Source organism: Rutilus rutilus, assembly GCF_951802725.1.
Source record: "Rutilus rutilus genome assembly, chromosome: 20".
NCBI lineage: Eukaryota > Metazoa > Chordata > Actinopteri > Cypriniformes > Leuciscidae > Rutilus > Rutilus rutilus.
In genome coordinates, this window is record NC_140225.1 from 33,098,522 (window position 1) to 33,124,551 (window position 26,030).

Sequence of the window (26,030 nt, forward strand, 5' to 3'; positions counted from 1 at the left end):
CTCATGATGAGAGAGGAGAGACAGCCAATCAGCAGTAGGGGGCGAGTCCACTTATGATGAGAGAGGAGAGAGAACCAATCAGCAGTAGGGGGCGAGTCCACTTATGATGCGAGAGGAGAGAGAGTCAATCAGCAGTAGGGGGCGAGTCCACTCATGATGAGAGATGAGGAGAGACAGCCAATCAGCAGTAGGGGGCGAGTCCACTTATGATGAGAGAGGAGAGAGAGCCAATCAGCAGTAGGGGGCGAGTCCACTCATGATGAGAGGAGAGGAGAGAAAGCCAATCAGCAGTAGGGGGTGTGTCCACTCACGATGAGGGAGGAGAGAGAGCCAATCATCAGTAGAGGACGAGTCCACTCATGATGAGAGGGGAGAAAGCCAATCAGCAGTTGGGGGCGTGTCCACTCATGATGAGAGAGGAGAGACAGCCAATCAGCAGTAGGGGGCGAGTCCACTTATGATGAGAGAGGAGAGAGAGCCAATCAGCAGTAGGGGGCGTGTGATAATGGGAGAGTAGAGAGAGCCAATCAGCAGTAGAGCCAATCAGCAGCCACCATGCAATCCATAGATAGTTTCATGTAATGTGGACAAAATGCTCAACAGTGCGACTGTGTGTGTGTTGAATTTGACTTGCACAAACTTTAAAGTAGGAAAATGAACTGTGTTGCCGGGGACAGTCCCAGCTGAGAGCAGTTCCCATAACTTTCACTATAGCGTTCTTTAAAATTATTATAAAATTATGCTAATGTTGGGACAAAACATTCTTAAAATTATCTGTATGGAAAGTTCTTATACCGATATGAATAGTTAATATACGTTCTCGTGATGTAGAGAGAAAATGTACTTAGAACAGTTTTTGGAACGTCCTTATGATGTTATTGATATTTGCTGAATGTTTTTGGAATGTTTGGATAAACTTTGTGAGAACAATTTTAATGAACCATCCTTAGAGTGTTATTTGTAAAAGTCAAATTTTTGTATAGCGCTTTTCACACATTGTTTCAAAGCAGCTTTACAGAAAATCATGATGTTATAATATTTATATCTTAATATCGTCATGCCTTATAGGCACATCTAGTAGATTCCCAGTTCACAGGGAACGTTCTCCGAACTTTAGCTAACTTTCTGGCAAGGTTCTCTCAAAGTTGTGAACAAATGTTCTTCCAGTGATGTTAATAAAACATTTGTTCAAAGTTATCTGGTCTTTAAAAACGTTAGCACAATGTTTTTTATATACTGTTGATGGATTGTGTTTTTGGGAATGTTTTAGTTGGGCGTTCATCTAACATTTTTTAAGCGTTACTACTTCTTTGATCAATAAAGAGAATTGAAGAGAAGAGAACATGAAGTCACAAGACACATGCATAAGGAACAAACAATGAATGCAAGTTGTATATGAAATATACAAGCAGGTATTTACACTGACTTCATTAAACCTAACGCATTACACTAAGCAAATAGGACTTTGAACTTCCTCTTCTGTAACAGCATCTGATTCTGAACTAAATTCTTTCATTGTCTTTCTATCATTCACAGATCCATTCCACGCCATTTTTAAATCAAACATCCAGATTCTGCAGACAAGTGTTCCTCTCAGTCTCTCTTCAGCCTGAAGCATCACAACGACAGTCTTTGAAACTCTGTATGAAACAGTTCATATACACAGAACACAATGGTGTTTGTGGTGTTGTCTTGCTCTTTTGTGTTGTTTTGCACATGTCTTGTTAGATTTGACTAGTGTGCTGTTTGAGTTTGTGTTCTTTTTCCTGTGTTTTTGCTTTAGAAAACATATTGTAAGCTTTGCTCTTCACAGTTCCATGTTTTGGACTGTGTACTTCCCAGAGGCTCTTACACAGTTTAGTGTACTACTACAGTAAAATGTCAATCTTAAAGTAAAGTCTTATCTGTTATTTTTGTAAAAACTTTTAAACGCTGGTAAAATGTAAACAATCTGGAAAAAGTGTGTCTTAACACAGTTTTTGGTACTCTTTTCCCAGTTTGAGTCCCAGCTGTGCCTTTCTGTACAAACTTTGCATGTTCTTCAGTGAAGGACGAGAGAGGACCAGGCTTGGACTATTTTACGTTATGTTTTGGCTATGTGTGTGGCAGTCGTCCATGAGGGGCTGCCGCTTTTAATTTTGTGTTTGTTTATTTCATAATTAAAGTGTTGAACATTCACCGGTTCCCGCCTCCTTCTTTCCCGAATAACATACTGTGTTACAGAAACCATAGTCACTAAAGAGTGGCGGGAAACTACAACAAAGGACACGTGTGATTGAAGGTAAACAAACTAAAAGTCCAAATATGACAGAACCGTGACACAAACATTCTGAAATAATGTTTTCATGATATTATCAAAATGATAGAATGGAATGTTCCTCAAACGTTCACATAAACAAAGAAAAACGTTCTTAACACGTTAAACTGGATGTTTTGAACGTGCAGAAATAACGTTTTCATAACTTAATGGCAAAACATGTGTTAGCAAAACATATTCTAAGAAAATGTTTTAGTTAGCTGGGGTATCACCCACATATTCAGTTTCAAGAGGGAAAAAAAAAGGTTGTGGCGTATTGAGTGCAGAATGAGACCCCCACTGCTAATGACTTGATCACTCCCATTATAATCAACATAACCTATGATGAAGCAGACTGGGGTCCCTTGAACAGTTTCACGTGGCTTTTTGTTCTGCACTCCCGCAAACCTTCCAATTATAATCAACAAAGCAGTCTCAAACCTCGCTCGCAGAGTCAATGGAATGCAAAAATACCACCTTTGGATATTAAATAAATTGTCATTGAAATTACAATTGCTGTTGTGCAAACAAGGGAAAAAAGTGAAAATGACCTAACACTCTCAGATAAGCAGATATTAAATCTGAGGCTTCAAAGAACCAGCCACACTCCTGCTTGGCAAAAGTTTGTTGTGCTTCATTTCAATTGTGTTGCTGAAAAGTCCATTTTTGTCATACATGTAAATTACTCAATATTGTTTGTTAGCAAATTAATAGTAATTAGTATTAATTAATGTTAGATGAAAGGTGTAGGTAAACTTCCAGTATGACCACAACTGTTATTCAGTGGTCCATCTGAATATTCGATGGACGTTACAACCAATTAATTGATAGATTTAATGTGACATCACACCCTTGGACTGCAACAACGCCAACCTGGATGACAAAACTCAACCATTTAGCGTGTTGTGTTAATTTTCTGGGAACATCTGCTCAATTAAATATAGTATGCATCATCAATAAGGTGTATACTGAAATATCACTGTTTTATTACTTTACGGCACTTTAAGTGTTTTCCATGTTAAGCGTTTAAAACATCTCGCTGTTTTTAGTGACTGAAATATTGCAGTAGTTGCTGGATATGGATCACAAGTGCCCAAAACTTGAATTTTATTGAACATATGATTGGTGATGTAAATATTCCTAGTTTCAACCCGATGGTAAAGTGACAGGCCTTTGCCCCTCGAGGTTGTTCCAGTAGGGTTAATCAGCGCTCATAGATCTCTCTTTTTGCAATATGTAGAAGAGCTATGCTTTATTTTTGTATCAGATAAGAAAAAGTGATTTTAACATGTGATTTCAGGCTTTTCAATCATTTGATTGAGCCACTTCCCAAGCGCTGCCTCCTTCTTCAAGAACAAAACCACATTGAGGCACATTTAACAAGACAATTACTCTTGAGCTGGCAAGTTCTCCCAATATTATCTCGCTGTATGTTCATGACTACAAAAATTATTATTTTTAGTCATATTTTCTGTCACACAAGAATCGTTTTTATCGAGACAAAGGAGGAGTGTCAAAGAGATTTTCCCATCAAATAACGTCATTAATTATCACTTAAAATGCTAAATCACACACGTTGAGCAAATCCAGATAATGGAATTAACTCATAATTTAGCATCTAATTTTTGCAATACAATCTGAAGGCTTAAAAAGAGATGTGATTGCGTAGAGCCGTTCGTTGCCTTGCAGTGTCTCTCGTCAATTTAAATTCAATAGGCTTGAGTATCTTCTTAATGAAGATAACTAATAAAGCTTAGCAGGAGATTTTCAACCCTCTAGCCATGAATTAGTCAGAGCGGATAAACTAAATAACAGGAATCAACAGAGGTCATCTCATTCTTGAGCAAGTAATGACTGTTACAAAAGAGGACAGCATTTTTACAAAGTTCCTGTGTCTTACTCATATTAAATCATTCGCCTTCTCGCACTGCCATGTCCTTAATTTACTGATGATGATAATAGGTACTTATGGCATTGGTGATGAGAACGTATGAGCCCTACGGGTTTTTTGTTATTGGTTGTTTTTTGTTTTTTTGCAATGCATCCATGTTTCAAGCCTCATGTGAGTTAAAATAGCTTTGATTCTGGCTCTGACATTCAGCCTTTCCTTCTCTCATGGACGCAGGATAAAAATAGACTTTAAAGGCCGACCATGAAGTTCTTGTCAAAGTGTTTGGTGTTCAAACAGAGAGAGAAAGTGGCACTGTAATGGTAGCAGACAGAGTCTAGAAAAAAAGTAGATCAGGCTGCTTGTCTTACGTTACCTTACATGCAACATGCATACGCATGTTCACTGTGTAATAAAAAATATGCAGTGACTAAACATTTCAAAGACATGAGCATAGCAGTTGTTAACACAGCACTGCAATATGCTAAATATAATTTTTGCATAATGATCATCAAAATGATCAAAATTGTGTCCTGTCAAATGATCTCCATAATGAAAATGTACCCTTACGCCAATACCAAATGCACAGTAATAGAGGCTCCCCAATGAGAAAAAAGACAGATAAAAAAAAAATAATTGTATGCAACATGACTGAAATTACTTTATTATCTCTCTTATATTTAACAATGTTATCTCATATTTCACTCTTAATAGTTCATCTATAAACTCATTCTATTTCTTCAACCATTCACAAACAAAACAGCTTTAAATCTCAGTCGCTCTCTCAGCTAAAATGAAATTATACTTTTAATCGTGAAACTAAAACAGCCAGTAGGTGGCAGCTAATCACTGTCTTAGTAAATGAGTCATTGAATCATCCAGTCAAACAATTTGTTCAAAACGGCTGATTCATTTAAGGATAAAGCTAGTGTGAGTGAGTCGCTGAATCTTTAGGGGTTTTTCGACTTCACAGACTTCAAAAACGTGGATTCGAATAACGAAACATCACTGTGTTGCTCGGAGACGCAGGATCGCTCTACCGTGGATTTGTTTAGAGCTATTTTTGTTGGCAAAATAGACCCAAAAGCTATATTGTGAGTCTAATATGTAAGTCACCTATTAACTTCTTGTTTATTGAGCTTGTTTATTCACATTTGTAATCATGCTGATATTCGTGAAAGCAGCACTCTTCCTTATGTGGTATTACTTATAAATATTGAAAAATGATTTTTTTTGCACCATATCATGGATTTTGGAGGCATTTTTTATTAAATTTAGTGGCATTTTGTGCCCCAGTTAATCTCCGCCACTGGTGTGTGTGTGTGTGTGTGTGTGTGTGTGTGTGTGTGTAATGGTGGGGCACTTCTCCACTGATGGCCAGTCAAAAGTAGCTTTGATTTTTTCCATTGCGAGAAACATAAAGTGCAAAAATGTCATTATACTTTTAAAGATACCAGGAGGGATTGACTGTCCAAGCACAGGACAGTCACTAGTGCAGGATTTGGGACTGTGTGTTCCTGGTAGTTTCATCAGCCAGTCAACAACACTATCATGCCGTTCCAGAGTGTCTGCAAATAAAGATTATAGTCTTCACATTATATTTATAACAGCAACTTTTACACTATCAGCAAAAGGGGGTTACACACAGAGCTTGCAACACCCCTGTAGTGTATCCACAGTGACAGCAAAAGCCACAAACAAACAGAAGCAGTCAAAGGCCTCAGCAGGCATTTCCTACTCGCCTATGAAATCTCTCTCTGTATCCCACAGTGTTATGTGGATCATACCGTTCCTTAAGGCTCACATTTCCATGCCATACCCAAGCAAGGGGTGTGTTTGTCCCAAGCTGTTCCCAGCATAGTGTTATATCCATAACACGGGACTCAGATCCAGCATCTCTTTGATTAGTAATTCAACAAACTTTGAAGAACCGATGCACTGAAAACTGGGCGGTTTTCAGCGGTTAGTCTTGCACAGGTTGTTCTCTAAAAATAACCGCTGTGGCTCTACAGACGCAGAGGCTTTGAAAGAAACTGTTTACAGCCCAGATTTAGTTTGAGTAATGATTTGGTCGCACACAACAATAATGCTGAGATGACCTTTGGTTGTATTTTCACTCTTGGCCTATAAAGCATTTGGCATCAGAGTTTAAAACGCAGCTGACGCCTCATTTCAGAGTTGTTTACAGCAGAACAGAGAACAAGACTTACGTGAATGAAAAACATAAGTCAGTATATTAAAAGTGAACAATAACGGCACGTCTTGTTCAAAAACACTGATTCCTTCAAAAAAAAAAACGACACACTTCAACTTTACAACAAACAAAAGTGCTGTCTAATCAGTCTTTTACAGTCGACCTGCAATATCTATTTAGCTATCTTTTGGTGTTTACAGTGTTTACGACTGATGCTAATGTTCATCAGTGAGTTTTCATCAGTTTCATGCGTGAAAAGGTTTGCTCACAGATATACACGCTGCCAAAAAGGGTGGACATCTTCATTGCATGCCTTTTGATGTTTGTATACTTTTGATATATTGGCCGATCAATCTAAATCCAATTTTTTTCTGAGAGACAAAAGTCTCACCATTAAAAGCCATGTCCCAAACACACAATCATAATGTTGTCATTATCATTTTATGTAACCCATATGACAGACTTGCGCTCCACATAATGCACTGAACTGCATTTTTTTTCTTTTTTGAAGTGATTCCAATCATATTTCAAGCAATTCAATGGTGAATATCTGAAGTGTCTCAGCTGAAGCAAATAATACATTATTTATCGTCTTTAATATATCGGGCAAATTTTCTTATCGGGGCTGATAACGGTAAAGTTAAAAATGAACATATCGGCCGATACCAATATTGTGGCCGATATATTCGTGCATCCCTATTAACAAGACATTTATGACATTTTCATGAAGGAGATGCAGTAGAGGGTTAAGCTCATCCTTACGGAAAAGAAGTTTTATTCAAGTGTTCTATTAGTATACTTCTTTTAAACTAAAAATAAGAAAGTATACTTTGTCTACATTTTACATACTTCTCAGAAATATACTTAAAATTACTCTTAAGTGTACTTGACTTATACTGAGAGAAAAGTCCTAGTATATTTGGCCTGTACTTGTACTCAATATTTTGATTGAGATATACTTAAAAGTATAATTAAGTATTCAAAGTATACTTGGCTTGTAGTTGCGTTAACTCTTTTGATCGAGTAGCCTACTAAATATACTTTTTTAACATAGTTTTTCATATACAGTCTTATTATTATTATTATTATACAGTCTTAAAATTATTGATTAGAATATTGATATAAAACAGATGTCTGAATATATCTGATTTTTTGTGTAGACTTGTCCACTGGTAGAGTACATAGGAATTTACTTTAATTCTACTTTTCCCCACCATTGACTGAATTTTCCAGCCATCCACTCTTATACGGTAGGGGGCGCTATGACACATCTTCCAGTACAGAATCTCTGGATCAAAACACAGGAGACGAAGAAGCTGCAACAAGTGAGAGAAGATTGCTCACACAAATGTAAAATAACGTGATCATCAAACATTAAACAGCATGTAAATCAAAACTGCTTAATGTTACCAAATGAAATGTCGAACCTATGGAGAGAAAACGACAGTCAAGCTTTGGGGGTGTTGGACTCGATCTACTCCATCTGTGTTTGATCATCGTTCTGAATCTGATCAAGGCGTAGTCTTTGACAAAAATTTGATTTTTCTTTGTTTAAAATGTCGCCTTTCTTTATGAAACTTACCGACATTCAAGTGTTGAAAAAAGGATGCATGTTTTTTAAGTGTTAAAGTACAGTTAAAGGTATTTTTCAAGTATAAAAAATAATATCTACATTTGAAAATAGTAGTATACTGCAAGTGCAAAAATAATATATAAATAGTCAACTATAAGTATGATGTTATGTTCACTTAAAGAAAACTTACAAGTATACTTGCAACTAGTAGTTTACTGAGAGTACTCTTCAGTGTGTACTTTCATAAACTAAAAAATGTACAACCTGTATTAAAATAGTAAACTACTAGTATACTTATAAGTGCATTTCAAATGAGAAACCTAGTTGTGTACTTAAAGTTTACTACTGTTACACTTATAGTCCACTTAAACGTATACTTTTATATACTAAAAGTGGGCCAATTTAGTCCCAAGCAGTATTGAAATAGTACACTTACAAGTTTACTACAAGTACACATTGATATTAGTATACTTACTACATAAAGTATACTTATAAATACACTTGAACATTACTTAAGTATACTTAATAAAATGAACTTTCTTTTTCGTAAATGCATGCTGTTCATTAACTTTTCATTATGTTTACTCTGACCTTTCGAAGCTGATAACTGGCCCTGTTGGCATCTGCACTGTAAATAACCATCTATTTTCATTGTATCCTGCCTGAATTCATCTTTGAAAATATTACCCTAAGCAGTCATGTCAACTTGCTCTTTGCTCAGCTCTTTGAGGCGAGCTGGAAGCTGATGGGTGTGTTGTTGGGTTTTAGGAGAATGTATACCCCAGAACACACCCATCGGCTTCCAGCTCGCCTCAAAGAGTCCAAAGGCTGTCAAGGGCTTTGGGGTTTTGCCATTTGATAAGAGACTGCATCAAAGCTGGGAAACACTAGCAAGGCTTTTTCTTCGGAGAGGCAGTTCTGTACCTCCCCTATTCTGCCGCCTTAACCCTTTCATTATGCATCGCTTTGCATTGAGAAGCTGCCTGAGAACTCATCTGTCAAACATATCATTGATTGTGTATGGTTGTAAACTTATTTCATGGTAACCTGCCTGGATTATTTGACACACAATAAAAGTTGGCGCTAAACCAAGAGTAAAAGGTGAAGCGTCTGGCATAATTCCTCATAGATAAATATAGCTTATGCAACATGAGGCAGAGCCAACACGAGGTGTTATGCACACAACACTCCTGTAATGCTAATGAGAGTCAGTCAAGCATTTTATAACAGTCACATTATATTGTGAATAAATAGTATTATTCATCCGTTAAACGTTGTTGCTCTAGACTTTCCACTGTAGTCATACTAAAATTGAATGTCTTTTCATTCATTTCTAAATAAAGTCCCCTTGTAGTCAATAGTTTTGTCTCATAAAACTCATATTTGATCATCAAAATGACATATTTAAACGTTTTTTTCCTTGAAAAAATATTATTCATGCCTTAAACCTTGTGCGCTGTGACCCCAAATGATGTTTGCCGAAATAAATAAAAAATGTTCTCTTTGTCCAAATGGCATGAGACTTTGTACTGTTGTCAACACTTTTTGTTAGATCTACAAATAAAATAAAAAAATTGGAATGATATCTGTTTTTATGTTAGTGTGAAAAAAGTCACACTTGTGCTGCTTAGAAAATGGACAAAATTCATCCTCAAAATCAGAAACAACGCAGAACACACATATAGACAGAAATGAAGTGGCACACTTTAAAACTATAACTATAAAAACTGCTCTCTTATAATTTGTCAAATAAAATATTCCAAAATGCAGAACCACCACAAAAATAAATTGGTTGCACTGACACATTGACAATGTCTGCGCACACACACACACACACAGAGAGAGAGACAGAGAGAGAGAGAGAGAGAGATGAAAGGATGAGACAATACAATTTAGCACACACACACAAACAAACAGTTCAAATACCGAGATCACAGAGTTTGAGGCAGAAGATCTTTCCTGCTATCAGAGTATTTTTGTCTGTGTAGCCCAGATGGGATTTTATTCATATGCATAGAAATACAGACGGCAAAAGGGTTAATAAGTTTGGTTTTACAGTACTAGCATTTACGTGTGTTTATACACCCTAACTTGCTTGCACTGGAATACCTGCCCATCTTTATCGTACTGGTTTTCTGTTGGTCTATTCCCATGTTTACTGGTCGGGAGGGGGCGGGGCTTAGGCGATGCAGCTCGCGAGGAGAATGTGAAAGGAACTGGCAATCCGCGTTAGTTCTCTAAAAATATAAAAAGGTACTCCCAGTAATGTTTGTAATCTGTTTTATAAGTTACATGGACTGGTGATTTAATATTTTACACAGGAAACGGACAGCTGTTTCTTTAGTTATTTGTCTACTGACCGAGATAACCTCCTCGTCCATGGGAAAAGACATTCATTCACTCTGATGATTCGCGTGTTTTCTTCACTATCTTCACACATATCTGCTAAACTGTTGGCTGACTGAACTCGCAGCACTGTACATTTGCAACTGGACATATTCTCGGGTCGTGAATACTACTAAGCACCTGCAGTTAAGCTAATTATTTAATTGTTTTTGTTTTTTGGCCACCATGCTCTCAAGCCTAGATGACTATTTACTTTGTTTAAGACTGTGAATGAATGAGAGACATGGATGAGTGTGTGGGCTCACTATTATTATTATTAATGATTTGCATTTTCATTGATCTTGGTGTCAATTGAATTGAGGGTTCATATTGGAATTTTTCAACGTCATACATATATAATCACATGTACTGAATACTTTATTTCACCTTTACTTCAGTAAATTGTATAATATCCCCTATTCACATTTCGTTGTGTTATTTGGCCACATTCTTAGTGGGATAATTGGAATTATGGCCCGTTCACACCAAGGACGATAACGATAAAGATATAGTTCTAAAAATCTTTCTCAATATTAAAGAATAGCACAGTTCACACCACAGCTATAACGATATAGAGAAACAATATCATTGGGATCACTTTCAAAACGATTTTTTTTCCAGCTGTTGAACGATAAAACATTGACAGCCAATCAGAATCCATTCTAATTTAAGGGCCCACGCATTTAAAATGGCAGATGACATTGCGGAGAAGTTAATCGCTGAGGTCCAGAAAAATCCAACACCGTTTGACAAGTAAAGCCTCGGGTATAACTGTGACTTACATGCAGTTCATTCTGATTCAACATCATGGCGAAACAGTTCAGTCTTCAGGAGACCCTGGATAATGTTTTAGACTCTAGTGATGGTGAAGATGTGGCCGATGCTGAATCAGAGGACTTTGATGAAGCTTCTGAAACAGAAGATCACCTGGAGCAGGACCAAGATCACAACGAAACTTATGAGGAAAATGCAGATGAAGAGGATGCTGATGAGGACACTTACCTCTCTAAAGATAGAAGCATTGGCTGGACATCATCTCCACCACCTCGTGCAAAAAAATCAAAGCCAGCACTGCAGATGACCACAGGAATAACCATATACGCATCTTCTCATGCTAAGGACATCAAATCAACCTTTGAGCTGTTTTTGATAGAGGAAATTCAAAAGATTGTGCTTGAAATGTCAAATGTGGAGGGGAGACGAGTTTTTGCTGATGAGTGGACGGATCTGGATTTGGCAGATATTCAGGCCTATATTGGTGTTGTTATTCTTGCAGGTGTTTACTGTGCAAACCATGAGGCCATGGCAAGTTTATGGCATCCAGATTCTGGAAGGGCAATTTTTGGTGCAGTCATGCCTTTGAAAACCTTCAGGAAAATTTCAAGGGTCATCAGGTTTGACAAAAAGAAGAAAAGAGTTTCTTCAAAAGATAAATTAGCTCCAATCCGGCTCGTATGGAACAAATGGGTCGAACGTCTGCCCATGATGTACAATCCTGGCCCAAACGTCACGGTTGGTGAGTTCCTGGTGCCGTTTAGAGGGCGCTGTCCATTCAGACAGCACATGCCCAGTAAGACAGCGAAATACGGCATCAAAATTTGGGCTGCATGCGATTCAAAAACAAGCTACGCCTGGCAAATGCAAGTTTACACAGGCAAGTCAAGTGGAAATAAAAAAATGGACCCGGGGACGAGAGTCGTGCTTGATGTCACCGAAGGCCTGCGGGGTCACACGATCTTCTGTGATCATTTTTTCACATCACATGCTCTTTCCCAGGAGCTGCTAAAGAGGAGGCTTACAATGGTCGGGATCATTGGGAAAAATAAGACAGAACTCCCTCCTGCCCTGCTTGCAACAAAAGGCAGAGCTTGCTATTCGTCAATGTTCGCCTTTACAGAAACACAGTCCCTTGTTTCTTACTGTCCCAAAAAAGGGGAAACTGTGCTTTTGCTGAGCACACTACACCGGGACACCTCAGTGAGCAGCAGAGACGACAAGAAGCCAACCATAATCCTGGATTATAACAAATCCAAAGGAGGAGTGGACAACCTGGATAAGGTATTTATTTATTTATTGCATTTTCTATTTATTTATTTTTATTGAAATGTGATTAAAGTGAGTGTCATATTTAAGGCTGCAACTAACGATTATTTTGATTATCGATTAATCTGTCGATTGTTTCTACGATTAATCAGATTTATTTTACATTTTTTTTTTTTTTTATTATTGAATTGCGCTCCTATTCTACTGCGCTTCATCTGTTTGAAGATGTCTAAGCCCACTGGCGCTTGTTCGTTGAACTCTGAAGTTTAACAAGACACTTGTCAGAATATGCAAAATGGAAACACTCGACTGTCGTAATGAAGTGAGTTTGGAGTAAAAGCATGTTATTAAATGTTGTCTTTTTGTCAAGAGGTTCATAAATGCTAATGTTTGCTTTTTCAAATGCACGTCATTAGTGACTCAAACTCACAGTGTTTGTAGATGGAGCAGCGTTTACAGAGCCGTACGTCACTGACAAGCTGCGCATTAAAAATAATCGCAGGCTTTCATAATCGTGATAAGCCAACTCGATTTACATGCGATTTCATGTAAATTGCGATTAATCGTGCAGCCCTAGTATTCACTACTGTAAAACGACGTGACTTGCTGGTGGTTTCCCAGTCACAGCACGCAGACGCGACTAATCGAGAATCACATTGGTTGTCGATTATTTTCATTGTTGATGATAATCGATATTATCGATTAGTTGTTGCAGCCCTAATCATATTCATTTTGCAACCAGACAGCAGCAGATGAACTAAGTGTGTGTTTGTAATATTTCAGATGGTCGCCACTTACACCTGCAAACGAAAGACGGCTCGATGGCCGATGGCGCTGTTTTTCAACATGCTTGACATCTCTGCGCTGAATTCCTACGTGCTATGGTGTGACACCCGTCCAGAATGGCACTCGGGGAAAAGCTTCAGGAGAAGGCTGTTCCTGGAGGAGCTTGGAAAAGCTCTGGTGGCTCCGCTTAGGGAGAATCGACAGCACCCTCCACGCACACCAGCCTCTGTCTGTGTCCTGAACAACCTTTGGAGGAGACCTCTGGAGGAGGAGAATGAAGCTTCCACATCACACACAGAAGCAACTCCCAGGAAGAGGATGAGATGCTTCCTCTGTTCCCGTGAAAAGGATCGGAAAACCACAGTGACGTGCAGAACCTGCACTAACCCCATCTGCAGAAGTCACACGATTTACCATGCCTATTGCCTGCAGTGCAATGACTCGTGATCAACACTGTATGAGACGAGACCACCGATTATCCCTCCTAGGTGTTCGATTCTTCCATATTTAAGCTTTTTTTAAAACGAATTTTTCATTTGTTACTGCTTTATTTGCTAATTTGTTATTGCTGTTAAGTTCATTGCATTTTGATGTTCACGTTGTGTATTTGTACTCAATGTGTAAAATATATTCTCTTTATTTAGTAACTGAAGTGTAGATTACATTTGTAGAATTATATGAAAAATAGATAAACAAAGATAAATAGATAAATGAACTCTAAAGACTCCAAATTTTCACTGTGTAACATCTTGTTTAGGTTTGATTCTAATCATAATGTAACATTAATGAAAAACTGTTTTGTTTGTTTTCTTCAGTACAATTTTTTTTTTTTTTTTTTTTTTTCTTGAATTTTGATATCATAATATGTAGGAATGTGAATCCAACTGGAAAAACTTGTGAAAAGATGTCTTTCAGTTAGTCAAATAGTGAATAGTGGAGCTCTGCAGCCATCTACTGGTCAAAGTGATTTTTTTTTTTTTTTTTACTTTTTTAGATGGGATAAAATCTTACAGTAAACCATGTCAAATTATCCATGTGATCCTCATGAATGAAAGTTAGAAATGTGGGTCTTTTATAAAGTGAATTTTAAATAAAAAGCTGTTTTGTATAAAAACCTGAGTAAAATTATATTTGTCTAAAACAAAAATTGTTACAAAATTACATTTTATTGCGTGGGATCTCTGAAGACCCCAAACAGCACACAAGGGTTAAAATAGCTTGAATGTAACTGGACACCCTTGCCTCATTTAGTATATGGTTCTATGAATATGCAAATGAGCCCCGCCTCCACTCACTCACTCAGCTCAGAGATCCACTGGTTGACGATCACACGTTGATCTGATTGGTTACAAGGTAGTTTGTGACGTCAGAAACACCAGCGATTTCAAAGCGTGTTTTTGAGACTGTCTTTGGTTCACTGCAGTTTTAAGGAGGAAATACTCAGCAATGGTGTCGACTTATGAATTTAGACATGGTTTGTCTTGAATCATATTAAAAACACCACATAGACACATAAACAACATTAAAAGCTTGAGTTTCACCACAGGGGGACTTTAAATGGTGTAAATATATAAGGTAACACTTTATAATATGATCTAATTTGTAAGCATTTATTAAAGTATTTTGCATTAGCATTTTAATTAACATTAATTCAGATTATTAAATGCTGTAAGTATTGTTTATCATTAGTTCATGTTAACAAATTAAACCTTAAAGCGTTACCATATGTGTCTATGTGTGTGTTTTACATGTTCTGCCTGTCATATGTTATATTTGAAGTAAGCATAATCTCAAATAAGACTCCAAAACTCTTCTGAATGATTTTGGTTAATGAGAAATTATTAATGACTATAGTCAAGTGGTTTGCGAAGAATTCAAGCAATACAGTTGCACCTGTTGCCTTTCTGACCATGAACTTTCCAGCAACATTTGTTTCTTCCATGTTCATTGACAATGACTCTCTACTCCACTCAAACATCTTAAACATTTGCTTAAACTGAACGACTAATTCCACTCAACTGCGCACTTCACACACCGAAAGAAAAACGTTCTTGGTTAAACAGAGACACTGTCAGTCCTGAAGGACGAAATCCACACGATAACTGACTGCTTTTCCTTTCTAGATCCCAGGCGTTTGGGCTTACCTTTCCCCAGGTCCGGTGTGGCTGTTCCAGGGCCATGTGTGTGTGTGTGTTGTGCTGAAGGCTTTTTGCTGCTATACTGGCATTCCCGTGCCCTGCGTGTTCAGCTTGACATGAGTGAGAGTGTGTAGTGTCCCGATAACTCTTGAGCACAGCAGGTTTCCATTTATAGAGCCTAGAAAGCCACAAATAGTCCACAGACATCAGGAGCCTGTGACAACAATAACAGCCATCCGTGATGACGGGACGGGACGATCCCACTGGAATGACCACACATGGATCATTTACTTTTGAGTTGTTAAATAAAACGTGGAAATGTGCAGCTGTAATAATTGGAGTTACTGTATAGCATTGGGTTGTATTTTTTGCTTTCGGTCTAAAACATTTACCCAACATTTGCCTATTAGCAAGAAATTGGTCCCTGTCATAATGTTTTTTTTTTATTTGGTTTTTTTTTTTTTTTTTTATATTTTTCTATTTAATTCAACACTTCTGGTCAAAAGTTTGGAATAATTAATATTTGTACATGTTTTTGAAAGTGTCTTCTGCTCACCAAGGCTGTATTTATCTGATCAAAAATACAGTAAAAAGTGACATATTTTTACAATGTATAACAGCTGTTTTCTATGTGAATATATAGTAAAGTGTAATTTATTCCTGTGATCAAAGCTGAATTTTCAGCATCATTACTCCAGTCTTCAGTGTCACATGATCCTTCACAAATCATTCTAATATGATGATTTGATGATCAAGAAACATTTATCATTATTATCAGTGTTTTGCTGCTTAATATTTTTGTGGGAACCATGATGTACTACCATTAAAAAGTCTAGGGTAAGGAAATAAATAAATACTGGTAACACTTTACAATAAGGTTCATTAGTTAACATTAGTTAATGGATTAACTAACATGAACTAACCATGAGCAATACATTTGTTACTGTGTTTGTGTCACGGTTTTGTTTTTGGGTTTGTTCACGTCATGTTTCCTTGTCTGTCATGTGATCCTGCCATGTGTTCCTTGTCTGATGTGTCATGTTGTCATTGGTTCATTGTTTCATTGTTCACAGGTGTCCCTTGTCTAGTCATTAGTCTTCTGTGTATTGAAGCCCTCATGTTTGCCATGTGTCTTTGTCAAGTATTGTTACCTGTAACTGCTGTTGTGAGTCCTGGGGCCGTTGTCGTGCCGAATTTCGACCCCTGCCGAATTATTACCCCCCTAGTATTGGTAGGTTTAGGATTCGTTGTGGGGGAGGGGTTAGGATTAGGGGTGGGGTTAGGATTAGGCAATCAGGTACTGACTTCAACGAGGGGGGTAATAATTTGGCAGGGGGTGGAAATTCGGCACAACACCTGATATGATTAGTATAGCTGGATTGAGTTATCTGAGATAATTGCGCGTTCATGCGCTGGTTAAAAGGGGATATGTATCGATAGTAGAAACATTGATCAGCAACGCTGCTATTGGCTGCTAAGCGTGGCCAAAGAGCGCGCACAGTTTTTCTCCTCAGCAGAGCAAGAACTAATAGTCGAAATTATTCGGAATTTTAATGTTTAATCAAAACGCCAGGGAACACCTCAAAGTCTGCAAAAGCCAGGAGAGAGGGCTGGCAAAAAGTAGCAGACAAGTAGCGAGATAATTTTTCATGAAAAAAAGTTTTTGCTCTGTTTTTCTGAATTAACGAGTTAATTATCTCAGAATTACGAGATAATTTTTCATGAAAAAAGGTTTTTGCTCTGTTTTTCTGAATTAACGAGTTAATTATCTCAGAATTACGAGATAATTTTTCATGAAAAAAAAAGTTTTTGCTCTGTTTTTCTGAATTAATGACTTAATTAACTCAAAATTATGAGATATATTTTTCATAAAAAAAAAATATTTTGTTCTGTTTTTCTGAATTAATGAGATCCCTCAAAATCCTGCCATGCAGGAGCTCTATTTTAGCTGGATTGCATGGAAGTAAACATGTCCCACCTTTCAAGTTTAATCCGGTTTTATTTTACTTTGGGTTTGAGACATTGGGAGATACTGCTGTCTTTAAGTAATATAAATGGTATTGTTATTAGTGCGTCAACTTTGCGCAGACACCTCAAGACTTTGCGCCTGTTCAGACGAAAAGAACATTCTGATCTGCTTGACATTGCTGTGTTTCTCCAGGATCAGTTGAACCGATATGGTATGCTTCACGGATATAAGATGATGCATCTGAAATGCATTCAGGCTGGCTACGTGGTGACACAAGAGACAATCAGGCAATTGTTGAAAATACTGGATCCCCATGGAGTGCAACTGAGGCGCCGGAATCGTCTTCGGCGACGTTTGTATCATAATCCAGGCCCGAACTTTTTATGGCATGTTGATTCATATGATAAACTTAAACCATATGGGATCTGCATCAATGGTGCAATCGACGGGTTTTCACGAATGATGATATGGCTACATGCATACTCTACAAGTAGTGATCCCAAGGTCATCGCTGGATACTTTATTGATGCGGTGTTATCAAGGAATGGGACAGCCACCCGAATTCGCTCAGACTTAGGGACAGAGAACTGTTACATGGAACAGATGCAGATGTTCTTGAGACATGATCATACGGACGACTTTTCGAGAAATTGCTATTTGTATGGCTCAAGCAATCATAACCAACGGATAGAGCATTGGTGGGGATTTTTGAGGAAGCAGCATGCACAGTTCTGGATCAACCTATTTCAAGATCTAAAAGATTCTGACGACTTCTCCGGTGACTTCCTAGACAAAAGTCTAATACAGTTCACATGTCTTGAAATAATAGAGGTAAGAAATGTGCTTTAGACATGTAAATTGTGATATGTTATTCAGCTATAGATTAGCATTAGTGGGACACAGTATGTCAGAGAGGGATGACTTATATGACCCTGATCATATAACACAAATCTTAACATACAGAGATTTATTGTTTTCAAATATAGAATTTAACATGCATGAAACTGTTTGAGAAACGGCTCTACTGTATAATACTGGACCATAAGCCTTTATTTTGCCTGCAAGTGGTATTGCAACGGTGTGGACACATTTTCTTACTTTCCCACTCTTTTCTTTATATTTAGAGAGAACTGCAGGATGTTGTTCACCTCTGGAACACTCACAGAATTCGACCATCCAGAAATGCTGTGTCTCCAGGTGGACGTCCAGTGATGATGTACACCCTACCCCAACTTTTTGGTGCTAGAGAGTACCTTAAAGAGGCATCCCAACAGAAGATACAGGCTTGTAGGGAGGAATGTCGTGAGAGAGGTCCATATCCCTGTGATAATACAGTGTTTGACATTTGTTGCCTTGCCATGGCAGAAAACAGTCTTCATCCACCAACCTCTCCAGAGGAGGCCATTGATCTTTACATGTTCTTACGTGCTTACATACGTACCCAAATTTAATAATCACAAGTTGTTCTACTGGATCAAATGACTGAATGTGAGCACCCACTCATAGCCAAAAAAAACAACAGAATTGCAGTTTGGACGGAAAAGGTTATATACCATGACATTCATTGTAAATGTTTGACAGAAGTACTGTGTTTAAGCAATCAATAATAGACAACTCTTTCATAATTGACATCTCCCAACTGAGCTCCATATCATCTCTTTTTATTCATCATTATGTAAGTACATCTCAACCACAGAACTGGGAACAATCCTGTACCTGCAAATGAAAGGTATCACATGTTGCCATTGTCAAAAATGGCACATTTGTCCTTATGGTGGAACTATTTCGTATCACCAGATGTGGTCTGACACACTTTGGGCTCATTAGCCGCGTTTCCACTGTCGGGCCAGGGCCGGGCCAGGGCTTTAAACGGGCCGTGCCGGGCTAATAGCCTCGGGCCAATAGCACCGGGCATGCGTTTCCACTGTCGGGCCAGAAGCTCCACAGCGCTTCACTAAAACACGCCCGTAACACGCCTCTCTGGGACAACGTCACACTAACCCATCATTTCACCAACAAATGGAAGTTTTATCAGAAAACTAATCAGAAATCACTGGAAACAGCGTTGAAAACAAACACGATAAAAGCGGCCGTTTGCTAGCTTTTTTTTGTTTGTTTGTTTAGCAGCTACTTGAATATTTAAAACCCAAGCATCGATGTTTTACCACAGGTTTACAATAAAAAGTGATACATTGATCATAATGAATTAATTTATGTAAAAATTGCACATTAGTCACTCAGAAATAAATTACCGTTAGGTCTATTTCACAAAAGAAAGAGGACATGCACACTTACTTTTTCAGTCGCGTCTGTTTCTTTATCTGGTAACTTAGTTACAGGACATAATCCATCACATTTAGAAAAAATTATAATTTCTACAAATATATGCCATACGACCTGAGGAGCTTTAGCACTCTCTCGACTCCCATACAGATATTTTCAGTCAGAGAAACAGAGGAAGCTCCCGAAAAAAAAAGTTACTTTATTTTTTGATAGTCCGGTTTAAAGAGACGAGACGTAGGCTATGACAGATCAAATAAAAACATGACTGTGATAGCCTTTAAGATTGGTCTGATTTCTTCAAGCATTCGCTATGTTTTTTTTTTTACTATGTGTATCTTCAAGCGTTTACTATGTTTACTATGGTAACGGCTAGCGCGCATAGTCTTTTGCATCACAAACAGAAGGCATTCAAACATGAACGCGATTTAAATTATTTTATTTTTAAGTCTTAAATGCTGACAGAATCATCCGGCGCTGCCGTCTCCCAACGGTAAACTCTTCCTCTGTTGGTAACCACTCCTCTAGCCCGAGCTGGCCCGCTTTGGCCCAAGGTATTCGACGGGCCAGAAATCCTGGCCGTTGGCCCCGAGTAAGCCCCGATCAAGCCCCGGAAGTGACAGTGGAAACGCGACTGGCCCTGGCACGCACTAGCACGGCCCGGCCCTGGCCCGACAGTGGAAACGCGGCTAGTAAACAGGGCAACCTACATGATGTTTGGATGGCCTTTAAATCAAACATATTATTGTATCTTGTTATCATGTGTCTCTGGGCTGCACATAAAGCACTTTTTTTTACACAATTATTTGGCATATAAATACAGTGCAGTGCAACATTTTTTCTACGTAAAAGTAAATCGCTAACGTTAGTTAATACCACTAACAAGGCTCAAAATAGTCTCACACTAACACGGTAGCATAATGAGGGTTCCTACATGCAAACCGAAGCATTGAGAACTTTGTAAGTGTACAGACAGTTTAATAGGAAGATACTTTATAAAGACAGTACATTACGCATACAGACAGGATCCATCTTGGAAAACAGTCTCGACTAATCGAGTCACGAACGCCGTACGAAGTGAGATGAACTGTGACTTGGAATCTCATATGGTCCGTTGTTTCCCTTGTAGTTAGTCACCCATATATTTTAATAAACAGATATAATTCATGCATTTCCATGTAATTAGATTTCACAAACGTAATTCCTATCGACCAGCTCACTTAGCACGGCTTTCGTGACTCGATTAGTCAAGACTGTTTTCCAAGATGGATCCTGTCTGTATACGCGAAGTGTACTGTCTTTATAAAGTATCTTCTTATTAAACTGTCTGTACACTTACAAAGTTCTCAATGCTTCGGTTTGCATGTAAGGACCCTCATTATGCTACCGTGTTAGTGTGAGGCTATTTTGAGCCTTGTTAGTGGTATTAACTAGTGATTTACTTTTACTTAAAATATGCCCCATATACTAGCGTTATAAGCTAATCTGTTTTTAGAGATAAAACTCTTTACATTCGATTATCATGAAAACGCATCCCAGAGAACGATCGACTCGGTAAACCATGTGTTAATTACCCCTAGGTTCATTTTTCACCGGAGTTGTCCTTAAATATGTTGTCTAAAGAGTGCTGGTGAATGCAGGAACTGCAGTGCAGTTGTCAAAACTCAGTAATTCTACTGTGTGAGACAAGATCCATGTGTGTTATCTGCAGTAAAGACCCGATTTGTTTGAAAACATCTGTGCTTTTTATTTGTAAAAAGCAGAACACCTTCTAATGTACAGTGCTGTATGTTAGAACAGTTTTCCAAACACTGCCAATATTAAGATTTAACATGAGCTGACATTACCTCAGGGTGCAAGTTAATTATAATTTCTCAATGAAAATGCAACTTTACAAGAACATTTCTTTTAAATTGTCCCAAAAAGTATGCTCCTAAACTGCTAACAGAAATGATGGCTTACATAAAAGTACATATAAAATATTCGTACATGTATCTAAATCACTTAAAAATGAAAATGTATCCACATGCATTTATAACATACATTGTGTAAAAGGCTTATAATAGTTTTTTGGTTAAGTGGACCTTAAAGTATATTAACAAAATGTTCAGCCACTCAATATGTTTCTACAGACAGTTTAAGTCTGGTAATAACAGCAACTGCATATGAAACGTTGCAAAACATGTTGCCATTGTCAAAATGGCAAATTTGTCTTCATGGTGGAACTATTCAGCATGAACAAATGTGATTTGACACACTTTGGGCCCACTGCAAACAGGGCAACCTACAGTAAATGGCATTTGAATGGTCATGTATCATTATCAATAAATCAAACTGATTATTGTATCTTGTTATCATGTGTAAATGTTTCTATGGGCTGGATATATTCGGAGTCCATCAACAAAATGTTCAACAGCCAGTAAACATGTTTCCACAGTAAGTTTGGTAATGACATTCTGGATAAAATATAAAATAAATCACCCTGCGCTCATAATGCACCACCTGAGTTAATTACTTCCCCTATGTGCTCTGTCTCACATTCACACACTATCTAAAGGTAAACAGATGGCACTGATAAGGCTACAACTGGTCAAGAGGGAAGAGTGTGTACATGTGAGTGAGTGAGACACTTGACATTGGACATTGCATAGAAGTTGCTGGACAGTATAGCCTCCATTTCAGCTCGGAGGTCAGGATAGCTGTTGTAAGTTGACGGCAGCTCTAAAGTTGGGCCACAAGTATGTGCAATAGGCAGCCTTGATAACCCTTCCAAAGGGGTGAATATGACTTGAATGTCTTTAACGCAGATGACATCAGACCCTGTCACGAATCTCAACATCTTCCGGAGGCCTATCTCATCCAATCCCCTGATGTACTGATGTAAAAATCGCAAACTTTGGTTCTCTGCTGGAGTAGCTGGAGAGGCCGTGATCAACTTTAATACCTTTCGGGTTGATGGTTTAAAGGGATAGTTCGCCCAAAAATGATATTTAACCCATGATTTACTCACCCTCAAGCCGTTCGAGATGCATATGTCAATCTTTTTTCAGACGAACACATTTTCAGTTATTTTAGAAAATGTCTTAGATGTTTCAGTGGTTAGAATGTGAGGCTATGGGGTCCAGCTCGTTGAAGTCCGCAAATGTGCACGCATCCTCCACAAAAGTAATCCATCCGGCTCCAGGGAGATAAACTAAGGCCTTCTGAGGGTAATCCGTGCGGTTTTGTCGTAAAAATATACATATTTAAAACTTTATAAATGAAAATAACTGGCTTCCGGTGGCGGTCGGCGCGCGTTCATGGAGATGAAAGCGTCGTGACGTAGAACGAACGTGACAGTGCAGCCAGAGAGCAGAGCAAAACAAAACTCTACGTTCGTTCTACGTCACGACGCTTCCTACGCTACGTCCTACGTCATATGCCAGCATCCATCTCCATGAATAACATGAACTCCATGTTATCCAGTGCATATTTTGGTTGCTGGATTATTTGCTTGTGGGCCACTTGGAGAAGCACAGCTTTCAAGTTCTCTTGTGTTGGTACTGTTCTTACTCCCATGCGATCCATAAGATCAAGAAGTTCATCTTCATCATCACCATCAAGGGCATCTTGCAAAGCAGTGGACAAGAGATCGCGCTCAGACTGACTAAGATACAACATTAGTGAGTCAAACAATAAATCAGGTGAGACAGTGTGTTCACCAAATGTTATTGCTGCTGTAAAGGCTTGAGCCAGCCGAGAAGGAAAATATCCATGGTCCTTTAACCCCTTGACCATTATCCTACCAACAGATTTCCATTCTTCCTCTTGCCATTTTGGGGATAGTCATGGCACCCTCACATCTGCACCCTCTGCTGCACAGTCTAAAAACTCTGTCCAGAAGGCAGCATATACATCCCTGGACACGCCATCAGCATCTGCCCCCATTTCATGAATGAAGCTGTATTTCACAGGGTAGGACATCATCGCTTCATCCTTGAATTGGGAAATCAGTTCCTCCAAGAGATTGACTCTGTGGAGTTTCACTGTCACATGCAAAAGTTCATAAGTAGGACTTAATGGGCCAGCAGGCACTGTGTCAGAATGGACAGGAGTTGAGCTGTAGGCGTTGATGTTTATCTGTGCCTCTTCTATAGGCTCATGTAAGATTGTGTCATCAAGATCTTCTAAAAATGGTCCACCTTGCAAAGGGCCAAAAATGACCTCCGATGTATCACACAAAGATGTAAGATCAACAATCTCTACAGCAGTGGAGACAAAAGCTTCCACAGTGTGTGTCTGCTGTTCACTGTCATGTGTTTTTTGTGTCAGCTGCTCATTATCTTCTGTTGTGTTTTTCTGTCGCTCATTTAGCCTCGCTGCATCTGTCTGTTCATCAGTTCCTTCTGTCATCTCTGTGAACACTTCATCTCCATTTGTCAGGTGCTCTGTGAACAAGTACAATCTTAAAATCCCCAATTTATGTGTCTCATAGAGCTCTCCCACACTAACACCCTCATCAAGGTATGCTTCCTGAAAGTCAACAATGTTGTGACTGAACTCTTCCCACTTTCCCTTTCTCGATTTCTCATTGGGGAAAAATAGCTTTTTAGCTTGTGATAGAATCTCTGTTTTTGTGGCTTTCTTGGAAATATCAAGAACTCTGGTTCCTCCACCATTGCGTTTTCTCACTTGTTTATTGTCGTGTATCCATCCTAGTTCTATTTTCCTTGTCATCTTCACGGCCCTTTTGTTATTTCTCAGATGTATCTTTGTTGGCTGCATAGAATGCTCCTCCTCAAAATCTTGATCTGTGTCTTTATTGCTTGTCAATGTGCCCATCTTTCTTCTAAGTTTTTCAAATAAGGACAGTCTTTTTAGATCATCACCACCTTTTCTCTGTTTTTCCATACAGAAACGCCTTGTAGCAATCCTATCACCATATGCTGGAATGTAAGCAGTCATAGTGGCATCATCTATTTCTCCAACTACCGAGCTGTCAATCTGTAATGAAAACAAAACAATACAATACAGTAAGACATATTGGTTATCTTAAATCTAAGAGATGGCTATATTTCCTATATATGAGTGAAAATTAATTTCTCAGCAGTAGCTACAAATCAGCTATTTATTTCTATTTTTCTTCAATTGCTTGTTTCTTTTTTCGCATGGGAATAAAAAGGAGCTAAAATATTAAGTAATTTAAAACAAAAACTGCTGTCTAAAAAAATGGTTGTAACCATAACAATGAAGTTTGAGTGACATAATGATGCTGAAAATAGTGTATTAACAGTGAAAATCCTTGACATCAAAATTAGGCAGGGGACTGATTACTTTCATGTATTCCTCTTTAATTATGTAACCATTTACCTCAGTTACAAGAAAAGCACTTCTCCCATATATTACTGCTATTATGTACTCCATAATATTGCTATTCCACATTGATTCCATACTTCAGCTCCCAACCAAGGCCTGTGCTGGCATCTAAACATTACTCCATCCTTTTAAAACAATATCAAATCACATGGAAAGCAGTAATTGTAAGGGCACAATATTTTATTTTGTGTATTTATTTATTATTTCAAACATACAAGTCAGCACTTTGCCTGAATGTATAATGGTGATGCTACTGCACGTTGCAGTCTAACTGTTACTTGTTTATGTAGGGTAGAGACCAAAATATAGAGTGAATTGACTCCTAAAGATACCTATAAACCTTATTTTACAGGGCTAGAATAGGGAAGACATGAATGCATTGTTGGGAGAGGCAGGTGTGCTTGGCATAAAAAAGAAATCGGAAGCACTGGCACTAAATGTGATAGGGTTACAATTTATGATGATTACTTGTATAATCTTGCTGAGATTCAGTAAAATGTAAAAAATTCAAATTAATATATTGCAGGAATGAATGTGCTGTCACCTACATGATCTTGCTGCATTTTCTGAATATTTTCCTCAGGAATCCCTCGGCTCTGAAGAAACATCCACAGACCATCATCTTGTGGGAGGGGGGTATTTGAAGACGTAGCCATAGCTGGCCCTGAACAAATGTCGGAAAAAGGCAGCATTTATGTAAATATGTGTTGCACCACAAATATAAACAGATTTAGGACTGTACCCTCAAAAGTGTAATCGCTTTAAATATCTTTCTTTAAATATCTCTCTTATATTTCGGCATTTTTTACGAGAACATTAAAAAAGGCGAAGAGTGTGATAACGTTGCTAAAAATGGATGTTTCATGTATCAACTGTATAGGTAGGCAACTATAGGCCTTTCTTATCACTTGGAAGTCAAACTGTCTTAAGCATTTGAATGTGCTCACCTTTAACAGTAACATTACTCAAATTGTAGAGAAGGCTAGACTCAAGAACAAGGTCAATAGTGTTGAGACACAGGCTATATGTACTCATTTATCTGTGATTCACTGCACAACCGGAATCTAGTTTCTGAAAAATATATAACTTGCTTTGGAAAGCTTCAAAAAGCTAGCTCTGTTTC

At 38.2% G+C, this 26,030-nt stretch overlaps 2 protein-coding genes across 3 annotated transcripts in view; one reads left to right on the forward strand and one right to left on the reverse strand.

Annotated features, from left to right (window-relative positions):
• mlip (muscular LMNA-interacting protein) overlaps positions 1–15,762 on the reverse strand; it is a 41,353-nt gene extending 25,591 nt beyond the window's left edge. For both annotated transcript variants that reach the window (XM_084392294.1, XM_084392296.1), the window contains exon 1: positions 15,310–15,762. In XM_084392294.1, the coding sequence (XP_084248420.1) occupies positions 15,310–15,702 (393 nt within the window). In that variant the 5' untranslated portion in view covers positions 15,703–15,762. The remainder of the gene's footprint in view (positions 1–15,309) is intronic.
• Positions 10,127–14,274, forward strand: LOC311280273 (piggyBac transposable element-derived protein 4-like). Its single transcript, XM_084392297.1, has 2 exons — positions 10,127–12,394; positions 13,163–14,274. The coding sequence occupies exons 1-2, from the start codon at positions 11,144–11,146 to the stop codon at positions 13,610–13,612; spliced, it is 1,701 nt and encodes a 566-aa protein (XP_084248423.1). The 5' UTR covers positions 10,127–11,143; the 3' UTR covers positions 13,613–14,274.
• Positions 15,763–26,030: the final 10,268 nt, after the last annotated feature.